At 44.7% G+C, this 17,597-nt stretch overlaps 1 protein-coding gene across 1 annotated transcript; it reads left to right on the top strand.

Moving 5' to 3' along the window:
* Nucleotides 1-250: 250 nt before the first annotated feature.
* Nucleotides 251-14,940, top strand: ELK4 (ETS transcription factor ELK4). Its single transcript, XM_056867730.1, has 5 exons — nt 251-319; nt 7,600-7,815; nt 10,461-11,339; nt 12,629-12,745; nt 14,805-14,940. The coding sequence occupies exons 2-5, from the start codon at nt 7,609-7,611 to the stop codon at nt 14,901-14,903; spliced, it is 1,302 nt and encodes a 433-aa protein (XP_056723708.1). The 5' UTR covers nt 251-319; nt 7,600-7,608; the 3' UTR covers nt 14,904-14,940.
* The last annotated feature ends 2,657 nt before the right edge of the window (nt 14,941-17,597 follow it).

The following is a 17,597-nucleotide window of genomic DNA, read 5'->3' as shown; positions in this document are numbered from 1 at the left end:
TTCCTTTTTAAGCGTGTCGCGATTGGCTCGCTCTTCCCGTTTCCCTCCTGCCCTCTTTTCCCTGGCCGGGGGGGGGGGAAGGGGCGGAAGTGTGAGGTACGGCGGCCGAAATGGGACGGGGGAGTCGCTCTGTCACGGAGTAAGCGGCGAGCCTGCGGCACCGCGCGCTGCTGCTTCGCTGTTGGCCGCGAAGGGATGGGGACCCGGACCTCGCGGCTCCGCAGGGGCTCCCGGTCATGAGAGGCAGCCGCCCGGCAGGGAGCTCCGCACCTGCCTGCCGCTGCGCGGGAACCGCTTGGCGCGGCGAGACTCCGCCTAGGTGAGTGCGGGGCCGGTGGAGGGATCCCTCTCCCCTCCCTGGCCACGCCTCCAGCTCCCGCCGGAATCCTCCCGCCAGACGTGCGCCTTGTGGGCTGGCCGCATGCACGAAGTGGCAGAAGTGCACTCTGCGCGTGCTCAGGAGCCTTTACTTTCTTGCTCTCGTGTTCTAGGTCTGAGCTTTCTTTACAATTCCTGGGTCTAAGAGCCGGCCAGCATTTAGCCCTGTTCTCTTCCTTGACCCGGCTCCTCCTGGAATGCCAGCAGTTCTCCCTTGGCATCAGTTTGAGGCGACTGTCTGCATATTGTTTCCTGATAGTTTCTTTTTTCTCTTCCCCTCTGCCCAACTTTTACCTTTACTAACGGTCTGCCTATAAATTCATGTTGCACTGCTGATATGCATGGTTCATTCTTTACATTCTATCTACTGTTGTCACTTGCCAGAGAGAGATTAGGATTGTTTATGGCTAAGCAAGGCACTTAGCAGACTTGCCTTAATTCTTCCTTGGAACAGACAGGACAACCTTCCTCTGCAGCTTAATGGGGTGCAACTCCCAACCTGTGGTATTCAGTGTCAGGGTTCCCTTTTGCTGTGAACTGAAGTGTTCAGAAGTTGCTCCAGAGGCCTACTGTTATCTTCCAGTTGCCCCACATTTCAGGATTTCCTAACATAGTTCTTCTGGGATCCATGACCCAACCCTAGGAACTGCTGTGAGAGTTCCTCAGTACCTGAGGCTCCTCTCACATGCATTTAATTGCTGTTGGTAGGCTTTATTAAGGGGTAACACCCAAATTTTGACCTGTTCATTTGTTATAAGAAAGGCCATGCTGGATCAGACCAAGGTCCATCAAGTCCAGCACTCTGTTCACACAGTGGCCAACCAGGTGCCTCTAGAAAGTATACAGCACCACTGTCTCCCATGAGAATAATGTTCAAAATCATGTGAGGCTATTACTGCCTTTTTTTTCCTTTCTTTTTTCTTCCTAAAATAACCATGCTTTCTGTGGTGAGCACACACCTTAAGAATAGGGTGGTTAACAAGCTTGGAGAAAAAATATCTTGTCCCTTTAGTATACACTTAATGAGTGGAAATGGGCAGCTGTAGTTTTTTTTGGCATGGAAGTAAGTAACATTCCCTGGTGAACAATATCCCATCGAGCATCTGTTGCCCTAACCTGGATAGCGCCAGGCTAGTCTCGTCAGATCTCAGAAGCTAAGCAGGGTCAGCCCTGGTTAGCATTTGGATGGGCAACCTCCAAGAAATACCAGGGTCATGATGCGGAGGCAGGCAATGGCAAACCACCTCCAAACTTTCTTGTCTTGCAAACTCTGTGGGGTCACCATAAGTCAGGTGTCACCATCAGTTGGGTGTGACTTGATGGCACAAAAAATGAACATCTGTTAAAGGGACAAGGCAGTCTTCTCCAGGCTAATTGATAACCCTACTTGATCACACGAACAACGCAGGAATTAAATATTGCCCTCATTTTGGAGAACAACCCAGACTGCAGTTTAGCCTCATTTGAACTCACCTATGTAAATGGTATCTCCGTGAAGAGCCTTGTTAAACCAGAGTTCCTTTAGGGAGTGTAGCCTGGGCCTATACAAGATCACACTTGTTATTCCTCATTGCTTAATCCTGGTTTTGTAATTAAACCTTTAAAACAATCTGTTTGTCTTCAGAAGCCAGAGTGGGTTAAAGAGCCCATATAGAAGTGGCCTTTTTCTTTCTTGACTCAGACTCTTCAAAATCTGTTTATCTTTCCAGTTATTCCCATCACGCACCTGTCCCTTTTTGACCCCCTTCCTTTTTATGTTGTGCACTCCGACAGCATCTGATCTTAATTTGTCTCTCCCTGATTAACCCCATTTTATATCTCCTTGTTCCGGTTGCCTGTATAGCTCAGTTGCTTCAGCACTGTTCTTCTTTATTGTTATCACATTAAAATGCCCAGTTTGTCCCCTTTGTTTGCTGTGCACCCATCTTCCCAGCTTGTCATCTGTTTGCTACTGCCCTGACTGAGGGATGGGAGAGCAGCAATGAATGGCAGACATAGCAGGATGTTTTTGTGGTTTGTAGGAGCTGACGGGAAGAAAGAAACGTACATTTTTAGAAGCTCTCAGACTGGCACAGCGATGCATGTCTGCCCGCTGCTAGCACATGTGCTTGTTCATTATTGGGGGTCTTTTCAGCAGAAGAGGCAGTTCTTGTCCCGCTGCTCTTGAAAAAAGTTACAAGCATTTTAATAACTTTCTCCAAGCACTCCTTGCAGGACGTCTGCTCTTAAAAGATTTCTGCAGGCATGCTTCTGAAAGCTTAGTTGTAAAGCAGTTACATGAGGTGTGACGTTCCATCAGTGCTGGAGATATTTGTATGAAAACACCAGGGCTTCATTTTGTGGCATGAATGGGTGGGGAGATAGGAGTGTGCCTGCATGCCAGGAGCTTGGGAAGTGAAAGCAACTGTTAAAAGCATTGAAGTCTTGCGGTTCCCTTCAGGACTTTGATCTCTGGAAGGTCGGTGGAGCCCTTTGTAATCAACTCTGCACATGAGCATGCCCTTTCTCCCATTATGAGATCACAGCATATACACATGATTCTCTAGGATACAATAAAGATGCATGTCTAAATATTTTCTGGTTTTGCATCGGTACCCAGATGTTAAGGGCAGAAGTTCAAATGTGCTAAAATATAACTTTTGCTGTTGTAGGCTAGGAGTTTTTATTTTATTTATTTTTAAATGCTCAGACTTCTTTCCCACCTAATGGTTGTCGGAATGGTTTACAACAAAAAATAAAAATGTAGCTTCGGATGCGCACGCACACACATTCAGCTCAAAACATGATCATTCAGAATACATTTACTGATGAAGCTGTTGGGATTTTTTTAAGCACCTATTCCAAATGAACGTCTTTTGATCGGAGTGTGTGCGCACCCTGATGTGTTTTGTGTGGGTGGGAGGTTGAAGGTTCAACTCCGAAAGTTGTACTTTTCATCTCTTTTCCTCAGCCTTCTATTCCGATTTTGGCATTTGTGTATTATATCCTGCTTTTCCTCTGAGGAATTCGGGGCATTTTGCATATCTCTAAGTGCCGTCATGTGGCTTTGTACCATTTTTTTGGACCTCAAGCCAGAGCTCCTGTTTTTTTAGCACCACTTAAACATCAGTAATGAGGTTATTTTGCCCATCTGTGGAATGAGGCTGATGTTATTGCAATCGCAAATTAACAAGTGTGTGGTGTGGTGGCTAGAGTGTCACACTAAAATCTGGAAGACTCAGGTTTGAATCCTGACTCTGCAGTGCAAGTTTGTTGGGAGATCTGGGGCCATAGAATCATAGAGTTGGAAGGGATCACCAGGGTCATCTAGTCCACCCCCCTGCACAATGCAGGAAATTCACAACTACCTCCCCCCCACACACCACAGTGATCCCTACTCCATGCCCAGAAGATGGCCAAGATGCCCTCCCTCTCATGAACTGCCTAAGGTAATAGAATCAGCATTGCTGATAGATGGCCATTTAGCTTCTGCTTAAAAACCTCCAGGGAAGGAGCGCCTACCACCTCCGGAGGAAGCGTGTACCACTGAGGAACCACTCTGTTAAAAAATTCTTCCTAATGTCTACTCTAGATGGAAACTCTTTTGATTTAATTTCAACCCGTCGGTTCAGGTCCGACCTTCTGGGGCAACAGAAAACAACTTGGCACCCTCCTCTATATGACAGCCCTTCAAGTACTTGAAGATGGCTATCATATCCCCTCTCAGTCTTCTCCTCTTCAGGCCACTCACTCTCACTGAGCCTAACCTACTTCACAGAGCTGTTGTGAGAATAAAATGGAGCAGTGGTGCAAGCTGCTTTGGATCGCTGTTTGGGACAAGGAGGGGGAAGGCAGGGTATAAATGAAGTAAACAAATGTATGTGAGAGTTTGGGATCAGAAATCATTCAACGCACATTTGGGCTGGGATCTCAAGAACTTTGTAACTAGTTCTCTGTACCCAAAGGGTGTGTGCCTTTGGACCTGTAGTGCTTAAGCTGCTTACCTTCCCCAAATGCTACATGACAAACTCCTTTTGAAACTGAGCATAGTTTGAAAAGCACTGTGATATGATATGTCAGTACTCTTCAAAGGGAATAGGGAAATATTTGCACTGGCATCCACTAGCTTTTGGATCTGGACTTTGGTATAATACAGGGTACCATATGCACAAGTATTAATTGTGCAGATAAAGGTATCACTGAGATGTAATTAATTATCAAACTTTTAAAACTCACTCTTGTTTGTATAGAACATTCTGGTTGCAAATCAAGAATAGCAGCAGTTTTTTGTGCGGAGGGGAAAAATGTGTACATAGCTAGGAATGTCCTTAAGGTTTCTGTTGTAACTCTTAGCCCATTCCTGAGCTGACGGCGGGGAAGAGGTGCAGCTGCGCCTCCTCCTAAGCACGCCACGAGAACGAAAAAAGCCTTGAAAAGGATTTTTTGGTTTTCAACGGGGCTTAAAGCCCCACTGAAAACAGCGAGGTTGTGCCTGCTAAAAAGCTGGCTCAGCACCCGTTCCTGGCGCCGGCGTAATAAGCCAAACGGGGATAGGAAGCTGCCTAACCGGTGGCTCCTCGCCCCGGGAACGACCCCTGCGCCGGCTTGGCCATCTACTCTGTGGCCTGCGCCACGGAGAGGCGGTGCCCGCGGAGGGGCGAGGCACAGCTCTACAGAGCTCTGGCGCCGGCAGAATTGCCCTCGCCGGCAGCGTAAGTGCGTCTTAATCTGTGTTTAGATGCACTTTCACTGGCAGCGAGGTCACGCTGCCTCCTAAGGAGATCCGGCGAAAATCTCAGGAATACACTGTTAGTGGTCAAAGTCAGCTTTGAAAAGAAAAGCTGCTTGCCCACTTAGCCATGCAAACAGCTGCAGTCAAAACGCTGAAGATGCCTCCAAGAGCTGCCTTATTCCGAGACAGTCCATTGGTCCACCAAGGTATCATAGTCTGCTCTAACCTGCAGTGGCTGTCCAGGACCTCAGAGGTCTTCCATGTGGCCTACTAACTGATCCTTTTAACTAGAGGTGCCAGGGATTGAACCTGGGACCTTCTACATGTAGAGCAAATGCTCCAACACTAAGCCATGACCCTTCCCTGGATGACTCAGTGACTGCCTAATAACACTCAGGCTCATGTGTAGCTCTTTGGATCCTGGACGCTTATGCCATACTAAGGAGGTAGGCAGCCAATATTTCAGATTCTTCAGGACATTGAGACAAGTTGAGACAAAAACTAGCCACTCCAGGTATTTTTAGTGGATTTATTTTACATTTAGCTATTTTAAATATTACTAAGCCTGCTTTTCACCCTGACCTGGATGGCCCAGGCTAGCCTGATCTCGTCAGATCTCAGAAGCTAAGCAGGGTCAGCCGTGGTTAGTATTTGGATGGGAGACCACCAAGGAATACCAGGGTTGCTGTGCAGAGGAAGGCACTGGCAAACCACCTCTGTTAGTCTCTTGCCATGAAAACCCCAAAAGGGGGTGAAGGCACTTTATACACACACACACACACACACACACGCCTTCTTTTCTCACAGCAGAGTTGTATCCAAAGCAGGCAAGGACATAAAAATAGAATAAAAAACAAAATAATTGAAGAAATGCAATTCAACATTAGCCAGACGGTTTCTGTTTGAGAGCCAGTGTGGTGTAGTAACTGAATGCTGGTCTATGACCTGGGGGAAATCTTGCTGGATGACCAGCAAGGTAGGAGCCATTTTCACCTCCTCTGGGAGGCTGGTCTGAAGAATGGGTGAGTTTCAGCCAGTCACTCTCTGAGCCTAACCTACCTTACAGAGTGATGATTGTGAAGATAAAATGGGGGAGAGGAAAAGAACATTGTAAGCAGCTTTTAAATCCCCACTGATGAGAAAAGTGGAGTATGAATTTCTGAAGAAAATAATAATAATAATGGATGTGCCCGTGGTCCAACAAATCAGTTCCTATCCAGACTAAAAGCTTTCTGAAGCAGTTAGCTTTGCAGCCTCTGAATGATCAGCTAGGTGGAAGCCACTCTCACTTCCTCTGGGAGGCTGGTCCAACGAAAGGGGGCAGCAAAGCAACAGCTAGCCATGCTCTGGCCAAACGGAAGAGACAGAAAGAAGATGCTGCCGGGTTGAGCAAAACTGCTGCATGGGTACATACAAGAGGAGGTGGTCCTTCAAGGATATAGATCCCAGGTTGATAAGGGCTTTAAAAGTAAGCATCAGATCTTGGACTTGGAAACAAATAAGTAGCCAGTGCAGGGATCGCAGAATGGAAGTAACAGGCTCCCAGTGTCACAGTTCACCTAGCAAACATGCTGCCATATTTTGTACTGACTGAAGTTTCTGAATTGCCTTCAAGAGTAGCCCAGCATATAGCACCTTACAATAATAAAACCTAGAAGTAGTTTGTTAATCAATATGCAGCTGAGGAACTCATTTTGTACCTCTGGGAATATAGAAATATGGGTAGCCAGCAAGACAATGTGTAATATTCTGTTGGAAATTCTCTGTGACCCCCCGCCCTCCAATATTAATGCTGGGATAATGGGAGTATGGAAAATTGCTTTCGTGTCTTAACTGAGATATCAGACTAGAATTTTGCAAATCATGAAATAAGGGCTGATAAGTTCATGGAAAGATGGGCTTTCTTTATAATGTCATGGAACGATAATGGCTTTTCCTCTTGTGTTTACTGAAACTTTGTAATCAGTGACCTTTTTGTACTTTTCTAATATTTTTCTCTCTTGCCCCCCATTAACAGCAATAAAAATAAGGTCAGCTAGTTGCTGATTTCTGTTAACACCCCCCCTTTAGTTCCTGTGAAAGCATGGTGTTGGCAAATGATTATGCAGCTATCGTGTAGGTATGTTGTGATATTGCTATCGTTGTATAGCTAGGATTAAAATACATTTATACCCAAGTAACAAAAATGAATTGGGGGTTATATGGTTTCATTTCCCTTTTGAATACTTGTACAGTTTTGGTTCTGCTATCCTGAATGTGGAGGAGTAGATGTCTTGCATTATCCTTGTGTCCATCCCAGTTCTATTGCTTCAGATCAGGCCCCGATGCTACTGGGAAGTTCTGAGCATGAAAATCCTAGAGCACATCTGTTTGACAGGCCTTGGGGTCTGCTTGCGCTGTCTGCTTCCCACCTTGAAGCAGAAGAGATGTCCGTGTTTCCCTGGACCCCCGCCCTCAATGCTTACTCATGACCTCTGTGGTGATCTTCTTTGTTTTGTTCTGAATTTCAGCTCACTGCTATGGACAGTGCAATCACATTGTGGCAGTTCCTTTTGCAACTCCTCCAAGAGCCTCGGAACAAGGAAATCATCTGCTGGACCTCCAATGACGGAGAATTCAAACTTCTGCAGGCAGAAGAGGTAGCCCGCCTCTGGGGGATTCGTAAGAACAAGCCTAGCATGAACTATGACAAACTCAGTCGGGCACTTAGATACTATTATGTGAAGGTAACACTGTCTTTAGCTCTCAGATCCTTAACCTTCTTATTCACTGGCCTGTGTCTAATGAGCTTTGCTGCTTTTCCTGTTCACAGTAGCATAGATGTCAATGTCACTGCCTGAAGAACGCATACAAATGTTACTTCGGTGCTTTAGTTGAGGTGTGTCAAGTGACTGTCATTGTCTGTCTTGCTCCATATAGCATTTATGGTACGTGTTTCTGCTTTATTACCCAGCATAACGTTTACAGGCATTTGACAGTGCCATCCTAAACTGAGTTATACCCTTCTAAGTCAATTGAAGTCCGAAGGGCTTGGAAGAGTGTAACTCTGCTTAGGATGACAAGTGGATATCCCACCTGTTCCTTCATCCCCCCCCCCCCCCATTAGAGAAATCACTTTCCATGGTGATTTGTCTAGGCTTGAATATCTTTAGACTGATTTTTGAGAGCCAGCATGGTGTAGTGGTTAAGAGCGGTGGTTTGGAGTGGTGCACTCTAATCTGGAGAACTGGGTTTGACTCCCCACTCCTCCACGTGAGCGGCGGAGGCTAATCTGGTGAACTGGAATTGTTTCCCCACTCCTACACATGAACCCAGCTGGGTGATCTTGGACTAGTCACAGCTCTTAGAGCTCTCTCAGCCCCACCTACCTCACAGTGTGTCTGTTGTGGGCAGGGGAAGGGAAGGTGATTGTAAGCCAGTTTGATTCTTCCTTAAGTGGTTGAGAAAGTCTTCTTATTATTATTATTATCTATAACACATAGTTTTGATGAAAGGTATCTGGCAGGTAACCAAAAACAGATAGGCATTTGGGGAAGATGGAACAATTGAAAATAATGCAAGTCATGGATGGCAGCAAATTGTGTTGTGCATTTGGCTTTATTTTTTAAAAATCTGCCTTACTTTTGAAGCTTCGTAGCCCACTACTGTTATGCTTGGCCATTTATTCCAAATCTATTCATGTTGCTATTCCAGGATGGTGACTACAACTTTCAATTATTTTTTTCAGATCTCACCCTTCCTCCAAGTTGTTTAGGGTGACAAATGATTCTTCCCTTCCTTCATTTTATCTGCACAGCAGCCCTGTGAGATGGCTCAGGCTCAGTGGGTGTGACTAGTCCAAGGTCTCCCAGTAATCTGCACTTGTTGCTGAAAGGGGTTGGAACATGTTTTCCCCACTCCTCCTATTATGCTTTAATTGTTACACCACAAGGGCCTGGGGAATTTATCAAAGCATTTTTTAGACACTGCTTCTCCCCCCCCCCCCCCGTAAAAACTTTTTGTAAATCAGTGGTATTTTTTTTTGTAAATCAGTGTCATGTCAGAAACAGCTTGTTAAGTGCTCTCCAAGAACAGCAATATGTGGGACCTCTTGATAATGGCTTATTTGTTAACTGTCCTTGTGTGTAGGGGTATGAGAAAATAACTGTTCGGGAAGTAATGTAGTTGGTTCTGGGTGGCATGATGATGAGAACTTCTGTTAGCTTAACATTATATCTGCCTTGGCTAGTGAGTATTATGTAGCTGCACAACACACATACACTTTAGATCAACACTTCTACAAGTACAGAATGAAGCTAGTGCCACCAAATATTGCCCAGCGGCATTGAAATGGCTGCAGTTCATGCTGTTCCACAAGGTGTTGCGGTGGCCTGCTTGTTTCTTCTACGGCAAAAAGTTGCATACATGCTCTCTCACTCAAATGCTTAGCCTTGGTGCTGTAACACTGTGTACACATTGATGTGAGTGTCGTGCCTACTTTGTGGAATTTTGTCCTTAAGTTTCATGGCCTTCTGCATAAAGGTCTGTGGCGGCAGCAGATTAACAGTTACATGAAGTTACTGATTTTGGTGGTTTTAGGCAGAAGTGAATCAATGCCCGTTATAATAAAGTATTATTTAATTTAAATTGTTGTGTAGCTTTAGGGCAATTGTTACCTATTTTATTTATCTATCTATCTATCTAATTCATTCATTCATTCATTCAACTTATAACCCGCCCTCCCCGGCTGAGACCAGGCTCAGGGCGGGTAACATCATCCAAACACATCAAAACATCAACAATAAAATTAATAATTCTAAAATTAAACAATAAAACCCAATTAAAACCTTAAAACTCCAGATGGCGCCTACTTTAGCCCATAGTGCCCAGAATAAGCAGTAGGTTGCCCCCCCCCCATAACAAGAGTAACATAAAAACGAGGGGGGGAATAGGGAGGCCAGCAGAAGATGATACCTGCGGCTGTCCTCAACTGTAGGCCTGGCGGGAAAGCTCTGTCTTGCAGGCCCTGCGGAACTCTTTAAGGTCATTTTGGTCATGGATGTGCTTTTTGGGTACCTATTTTCGGTCATGGATGTGCTTTTCGGTTAAATTTGAGAGAAATGATAATGCTTTCTTTTAACCAGCTGGACCTCCAGTGATGGAGGATCATGTGGTCATGTGATGCAGTGATCACCTGGAACCTCCACATATACCACCTTAAGCTTCCTATAGCACATAAGGATAAATATACTTGTTGATTACTTGCCTCATTTTGTAATTAGTATTTCCTTATTGAAGTGCACACTTGTAGCAAATGGGAAGGTTAGCTGATCTCTCTCTCTCTCTGTCTCTCTCCCTCTCTTTCCCCTCCATTGGATTTTTGTTTCCACAGAACATCATCAAAAAAGTTAATGGTCAGAAGTTTGTTTACAAATTTGTGTCTTATCCAGATATTCTGAACATGGATCCGTTAGCAGTTGGCAGGACTGAGGGTGATGCGGAATTGCAGGCTGGCTTGGCAGATGCCAGTAATGCGCCAAAGGACACAGAGAACTGCGGGAAAGAGAAGCCTCAGTTCTGTGCAAAGTCCTCCAGCCGCAATGATTATATCCACTCAGGCCTATATTCATCATTTACGTTGAACTCCCTGAACGCGTCCTCTTGCGTAAAACTCTTTAGACCAATCAAGATGGAGAACCCCACAGAAAAACTGGCAGAGAAAAAAACTCAGGATCCGACTCCCTCAGTCATAAGATTTGTGACTGTGTCCTCCAAAAAGCCTTCAGCCTCTCCCCTTGCGTCTGCTAGTCAGCTGGCTTCTACCACGTCAGCAGCGTCTCCCCTTCCTTCAGGTTCAGATGAAACTCTCCAAGCCTTGGAGTCTTTAGTGACGCCCAAAGTAACTCCAGCTTCAGCCTCCTTGCTAAGTTTAACTACCAACTTCACACCGATGTCACTCGCATCCTCCACTTCTCCGTCTCTGCAGGCTCCCACGAAGTCACCTTTAAGTTCCGATTCTGATCTGATTATAGACACGGAGATAGAGTCGGTGGCTTGCCAGCAGCTGGGACACTCTCAGATCCATGCTCTGGAGTCCAAAGAACAGAGTTCATCAGCGCTAGAGAAAGAGTTGCGTCACAGCCGAACTAGAAAGCCCAAAGGGCTGGAAATAGCACCCACTCTGGTCATTACTGGCAGTGACCCAAGTCCACTGGGGATACTGAGCCCTTCTCTCCCAACCGCTTCTCTTACACCAGCATTTTTTTCACAGGTAATCCTACCTTCTGTCTTTAAAAAAAAATCAATTCGCTGTATGCGTACTAGAAGCTGGGTTAGAAAAAGGAGTGTTGACTCAGTGACCTCTTGAAAAGAGGTTGTGCTAACTATTTTTTTGGAAGGTCAAGAAAAAGTATGATAACTTAAGCTGGAAGGTAATCTGCCCTGAATTCCATGTGATCAGGTACACTATCAACAGTACTATACTCATTCTCTTTAAAAAAAATTTATATCATCTGTATCCAGTGGTGGTGAGGGATGCAATCAGGCTAGAATGTCTGGAGTTGTTGTATGCTATTCTAGGGAGAGAATCCTTCAAGACATTCAGATTTCCTAGGTTGAGTTTTTTAAGATGTGTTGCTAGTAATGGTAACTACAGTTGTTTCCAATTCTGTAAGCATGATCATGTAATTGGGAGCAGATTTAGGGATTGCATTCCCCTCCCCCCACACACACACTCCATGCCTTCTGGGGTGCAGAAGTTCCCCTTACTGTATCTGACTTTGGTTAACTATTATGGCTGTAGCAGTATTAACTGTACGGGAGTCGGAAGGGAGTTTCTCTTCAGATCTCGAACTAATGTTAAACTGAGGTTTCAGAATTGGGCCTAGCAGATTCCCAGTTAGCTCTAGCTACAATTGATTAGCGGCATAATGGTTAACTGGGGATGTTATGTCTGTATGGACCTTAAGTATGCTAATAACTGCTTTAGAAAAGTTACATAAAACATAAGGTCTGAATGACTGCACAAGGGTCTGTTTCACTCCTGGTGCACACCTGGGAATCTATGGCATGTGTTGTGAGTAAATTAGAAACTTGCATAGCTGCTCTCATTTTATACATTGGTTGAATTTTTTGCAGCACAGGTGTTTTGTACTTGTGTTGGAAGAAGTCAAATGAAAATTGGCCACACACCATTGCGGTTTATGCTTGTCTCTTCCAGGGGCACTTTCATGTGGGTTAAGACGAGGATGTTCTTACTCGAATGTAGCATGGGTGGAATGGGGACATTGGGAACTAATTCAGCTCAGGTGGTCATCACTGACTTTCTCTATTCTACACAGCCACCATTTTCCTCTAGGGTTTGCACACATGAAGACTGTAGTTCTAAGCAACGGCTTTGTGAGCCCGGTGACCTGCAACTTTGGGTAGCTGGTCCCATTGGCAGTTACTGGAATGGATGTTCTGGGTCAACCATGTTGAACTGCGTTGAAATTGATGGGAACTGCGGGTGCTTTGCACACTCAAAGAAGGTTATGTGATATTGTTCTGTATGTCTCACAGACACCTATTTTGCTGACCCCAAGCCCCTTGCTGTCCAGTATCCATTTCTGGAGCACGCTCAGCCCAGTTGCTCCCCTCAGTCCGGCAAGATTGCAAGGTGCTAACACCCTTTTCCAGGTAAGTGCCTGAAAGAGCATGAAGAATTCTGTTGTTGGCTCTTCCTCAGGATTTTTGTGAAAACTGATATTTCACTTAAATATGGAGAGTCCATTTGTTTGTGCTTTAAATTATTAGCAGCTAGGGGTGCATTTTTAAGAGCCATCTTGGAAGACGAGAGGTGGAGACCTGGGTACTCTAGTGAGAAGAGAAATTCTGTTCTGAATGCATCAGGAAGGCCTCTTCTCCCCTCGTTTCCCCACCCCTTTTCTTCCAGGCAGTACATTATATTGAGAAGTGCTGAAGTTCAGCACAACCTGGTAATCAAAGCTTCTCACTTTTTGCCCCTTCTCCAATGAATGCCTGCAGTGAAGAAAGTAAGGAAAGTGAGCATGTGGGGAGCAGGAGGAGAACCTAGATGCTTCCTTTCTTCAGCAATTCTGGTGCCGTTTGCCAACATGAATCCTCTAAGGTACCAGTAACAACTGGGCACCTGGATTTTTTGCACCCCTGCCAATCACAAGCACCTACCTAGTGACTTAGTAAGAAAGACTAAAAAAGGCTAAGTCTTTAAGGATAAGCATAATACTCCTTGTTTAATCCTGAGTTCAAACTCTCAGCCAAGGAACAATCTACCTCTCCTATTTTACTTGTAAGGCACCTATAGATGGGACATTTGATTATAGTATTTCGTAGCTTGTTTCTTTGCTGTAGTTTTGGGGCATGATTGTTTTGGAGGTTCCTGGTTCACAGTGTATTAACGTGTTGTATTAGAGGAATTTCTTTTGTGTGGTGGGCATTGGCTTCTGTTGCTCTGTGTCTCTCTGAAATATTGCCATTGTCTTCCTGATAACAGAGACAAGTGAAAAGTAGGCAATTTTATAAAAATATTTTTCTCCTAAGTAACACCTGTGTGATTGTCAGAGTAGCTCAGAGACTTGTCATCTGTGTTTCCACTTGAAATTTGGAGAGTTTCCCTTAGTGCCCCTTTCCTATACCTCTAAACTGTAGTGTGATTTTGTATCAGATATCCCAAACTGATAAAACTATAGAATGCTTAGAGACCGTATATTTGTGGGAAGGAGTATCTATATATCTAACAGCAATGTCTGACCCCCATCTGCAGATACCTAAATCCACAGATTGGGGCCACACAGATGCTAAACAGACTTTTCTGCAAACTTGGGTGACCCTCCAGGTTTGCAGAAAAATCTGAAATGTTTAAATTCCTCCCCCCCATAAAATAAAAAAATTAAAAAGCATGGTTTTACTTTGCTGTGGTAGAGCCTGGCGGCAGCTGCAACAAATCCCTGAAACCTGACCATGGCAGCGGTGGACACCAGGAGGCGCTCTGGGCCCGGTGGTGGTCGATGCTGGGAGCTGCTGTGGGGTTGGAGTGGCTCCCAGACACAGCTGCCACCACAGCCAAGTTGACTCGTGCCAGCTCAAGGGGGGAGATGGTATCCCCCCCTGCAAGTTTTGTGCCCCCCTTGTATGTCTTTAATTTGTGCATTAGATTTAATTTGTGCATATATGTGTGTGTGTGTGTGTGTGTGTGTGTGTGTGTTGACAGTTGATGGATGAGGGCTTCTCTATTGGCAGAAGCCAAAGTAAGATTTCCAGAGTTCTCTTGGGTCCTTCACTTGAGCTTCTAGTGAACAGAATAAGGGGACATGTCATATGGCTATCATTAAAGTAGATAAGTCAATCGGGTTGGCCTTTCACCTCAGTACCATATGATTAAAAGCAGACCAGTGAAGATGCCAGAATGTGGTAAAAATTAAAGATTTTTTTTTTCCAGGACAGGGTCCTTTGAGGTTTTGGATCACTTTGATAAGACAATTTAATAGCATGAATGTTGAACGGAAAGGCAGCCCCATTCCTACTTTCCCTCCTCAGAAAAAGTACTGTGAAATTGGTCCGCATTCTGCCCATCAGCAGCTCAAATGGAAAAACTCAGAAAATGTTTAATACCTTTGAGTGATGCAAAGGCCTTGGTATAATCAGCCATTAGTGACGAGGCTAAAGACCAAAGTAAATGAATCCTTTTACATTCTTAACATCTCTTTCTGTTTTATAGTTTCCATCGGTGCTGAACGCTCATGGACCATTTACTCTGTCAGGAATGGATGGGCCCTCTACTCCTGGGCCTTTCTCCCCAGACTTACAGAAGACATAGTATGGGATTATGGGAAAAGAACAGTTTGGGAATCAAGAAAATGAGATTTCATCAAAGTGATGCAGTCATTTTTAAGGAGCGTGATCAGTTCCACAGAGACTGAGCTGGTTTGATTTTTGCCATTCCCTGTTCAAATGCCTTTGCAGAAATTCCCTTCTAGATGTGAGGGAATTCATGTGGAAACGCCTTAACTGGAGTCTTATCTCCATCATCTTTTTCTCTCCTCTGGTTATTTTAGCTTATTGCAGACGTGCACACAACTGAAGCAATTACATGGGCTATAACGGATCTTGACTGGAGGTAAGCAGGCCATCCTGTCATGTCACCTGGATCCATTATAGCCAAGAGCTGCTTGCTGAGGGGGGTGTTGTCACACCAAAGGGGTAATGGGTGGGGCAGAATGCCAGCTGTCTTCCCAAAGAACAGCTGACCCACCCCCCTCACCCCAGGGGAGGGGAAAATTTCTGACTATACCCCAGGGTAACGATGCATCGAGCAGTTTCTAGGGAGTGGGTAGGAATGTGGCTATGCTGACGCCTCCCTCCATCAGCCTCGTGGGAAGGGGCTGTGGGATGCACAACACTTCTCCCCCAGGCTACGTGTAGCCCACAAGCTGGATGTTGTGCTCCTGTGGTTTAATGAGACTTGGCTTGGTGAAAGGGATCTTCTCTTAGGATTCAGGGGCTGAATCTGTATTGCCTGCAGCTGACAAAAACCTTCCCTTTTGGCTGGTAACTGACTGTTTGATTTGAAAATCTTAACGATCTTTGGAAGCTGGCCTTCCAAGACATTCTTGGGGAAAGTGTGTTTGTTTTAAATGGCCGTGCTTTTACAGTTGACGGACGTGTATTAATACTACAACAATGTAGTAGGAGAATCTCTTATTTCCTTGGTTGGAGACATTTATGGTGGTATAGAAGAGAATCAGACAATCTTTTCAGGGTGGTGCCTATAGATAAAGAATATCTAGCGTTGTGTGCTATAACAAAAGATTTGTTAATCTCCCAAGAACGATGCATGATTCTGTGAGCTGGAACAGTAGAGCTTTCCTTAGATTATGGGGAAAAAATTCTTTAGTATCCTAAAGATATTTGATAGCACTCGACAGGCAATAATACTCCTCTCTGATATTTAGCAGAGCAACTCTGACCTTAAATAAATCATAGTAGCTGAAGGTCCTTGTAATGGGTGCTTTGTGACCCTTGAGGAATGAGCCCGTTATTTGTCAGGCGTTGTGCAGCATTGACTTGCTTTTTGAGACTGTTGTATGTGGACCTGACATCAGGGAAATGAGCACTTGTGCTTTGTGCCCCCCCCCCCCAGCAGATGAGGTATCCACTGGGGAGGCATCTGGTATTCTGGCTCCTGATAACAGTAGATTGGCAAAGGTCTCTTTAAATTAAAGTGAGATCTGGGCTGAAGTTTTCGGCATATAAAACTCCTAAAACTAAAAAGAACATGAAGTTATCGGAAGAGTTTCTTGTTACACGAGAAATGTGTGGGTGGGAGGTTGACATGAGCTCGATAGCAGCAGCTTAAAATCACCCTTAAGACAGCACTTAACTTCACTGAGCTGTGGTGACAGTTCAGACCCTCTTGTAATTTGTAATTGGCCCGTAAAATTATCCTGACTTGATGATGAGCAAGTCTTGCTTCCTTAACTGGGAATGGAAAGCATGATGGCGACTTGTGGGCAAAGGCAGTCGAAGCAGATGTTCTGTGAAGCGTTATAGTTCTGTACATACACCGCACTTGGAACCTGGGAACAGCTGCCAGGGTTGTCTGTAATTTTCGAAAGCACCTTAAGACTTACAGCTGCAAGTAGATATTTGTTAGACTAAGATACACATCAGAAAAGCTGCCTGATAGTTTTGCTTTGCTTTTTGGCTTTGGAGGGGTAACCCATCTGGATGAAAGCCTGACCATGGCCGGCACAGTCTCTTGCCAGGGGCACATTATTGATTCCTTTTCCAGATGTCCTCAAATAATGGTTTGAAAGTCCCCTTCCAGTTGTGCCTAAACTGAATGTGCAATGTTTCGTAAGCTTTTTAATGTAGCTGTTGAGTAGTAAGCGAGAGGCAGCACCTTGCTTTCTTGTGTTTGCAAAGCGGCTCATGTGTTGCGTCTAGCTCAAATGTAATACCGAAGGCAAGGAAACAAATGCTGCAGAGGGAAATGAATTCTTTAATAATTTTTGCAACCCCTGTGCGTTTTACGTGCAGCTTCTTCAGGGGGAATATTTTAGATTCTTTTTTAGTAATGTTCCCATTCATGTATTAAAGCAAAAGTCATAGTTTAGCAGCGGCCATTATAGGCTGGCTGCTTTTGGCATGCATGTCGGGTCAGAGAGATCTTGAACCAAGGATTTTGCTTTAAAATTCTTCCTTGAGCTCTAAAAGGGCAGCAATTAAATTGTCTTTGCAGGTTCCTGCTTCACTTTCCCTCCACCAGTGTGTGTGGGGGGGCAAAAACTAGGTTATCTTTGTCCAAATATTGTTGTTGTGCAATATGTGAAGCATCTGCATAGTATTTTTAGATTTACAAGTGATGCAAAACTTAGATTATCTTAGTAGCTGTTATGTTTTCCCCTAGCTTTTGTGTTCAGTCAAAAAGATGCACTTCTATAAAGCAATCATGGGCAGAAACAGAAGGATCATACCTCCATTTCTGGTGATTTGGTGGAACTTTGTGGCT

The sequence above is a fragment of the Euleptes europaea genome, chromosome 2 (genome assembly GCF_029931775.1).
Source record: "Euleptes europaea isolate rEulEur1 chromosome 2, rEulEur1.hap1, whole genome shotgun sequence".
Classification (NCBI taxonomy): Eukaryota; Metazoa; Chordata; class Lepidosauria; order Squamata; family Sphaerodactylidae; genus Euleptes; species Euleptes europaea.
Note: the sequence above shows the minus strand (reverse complement) of the source record. Positions and strands in the feature narration are given on the sequence as shown.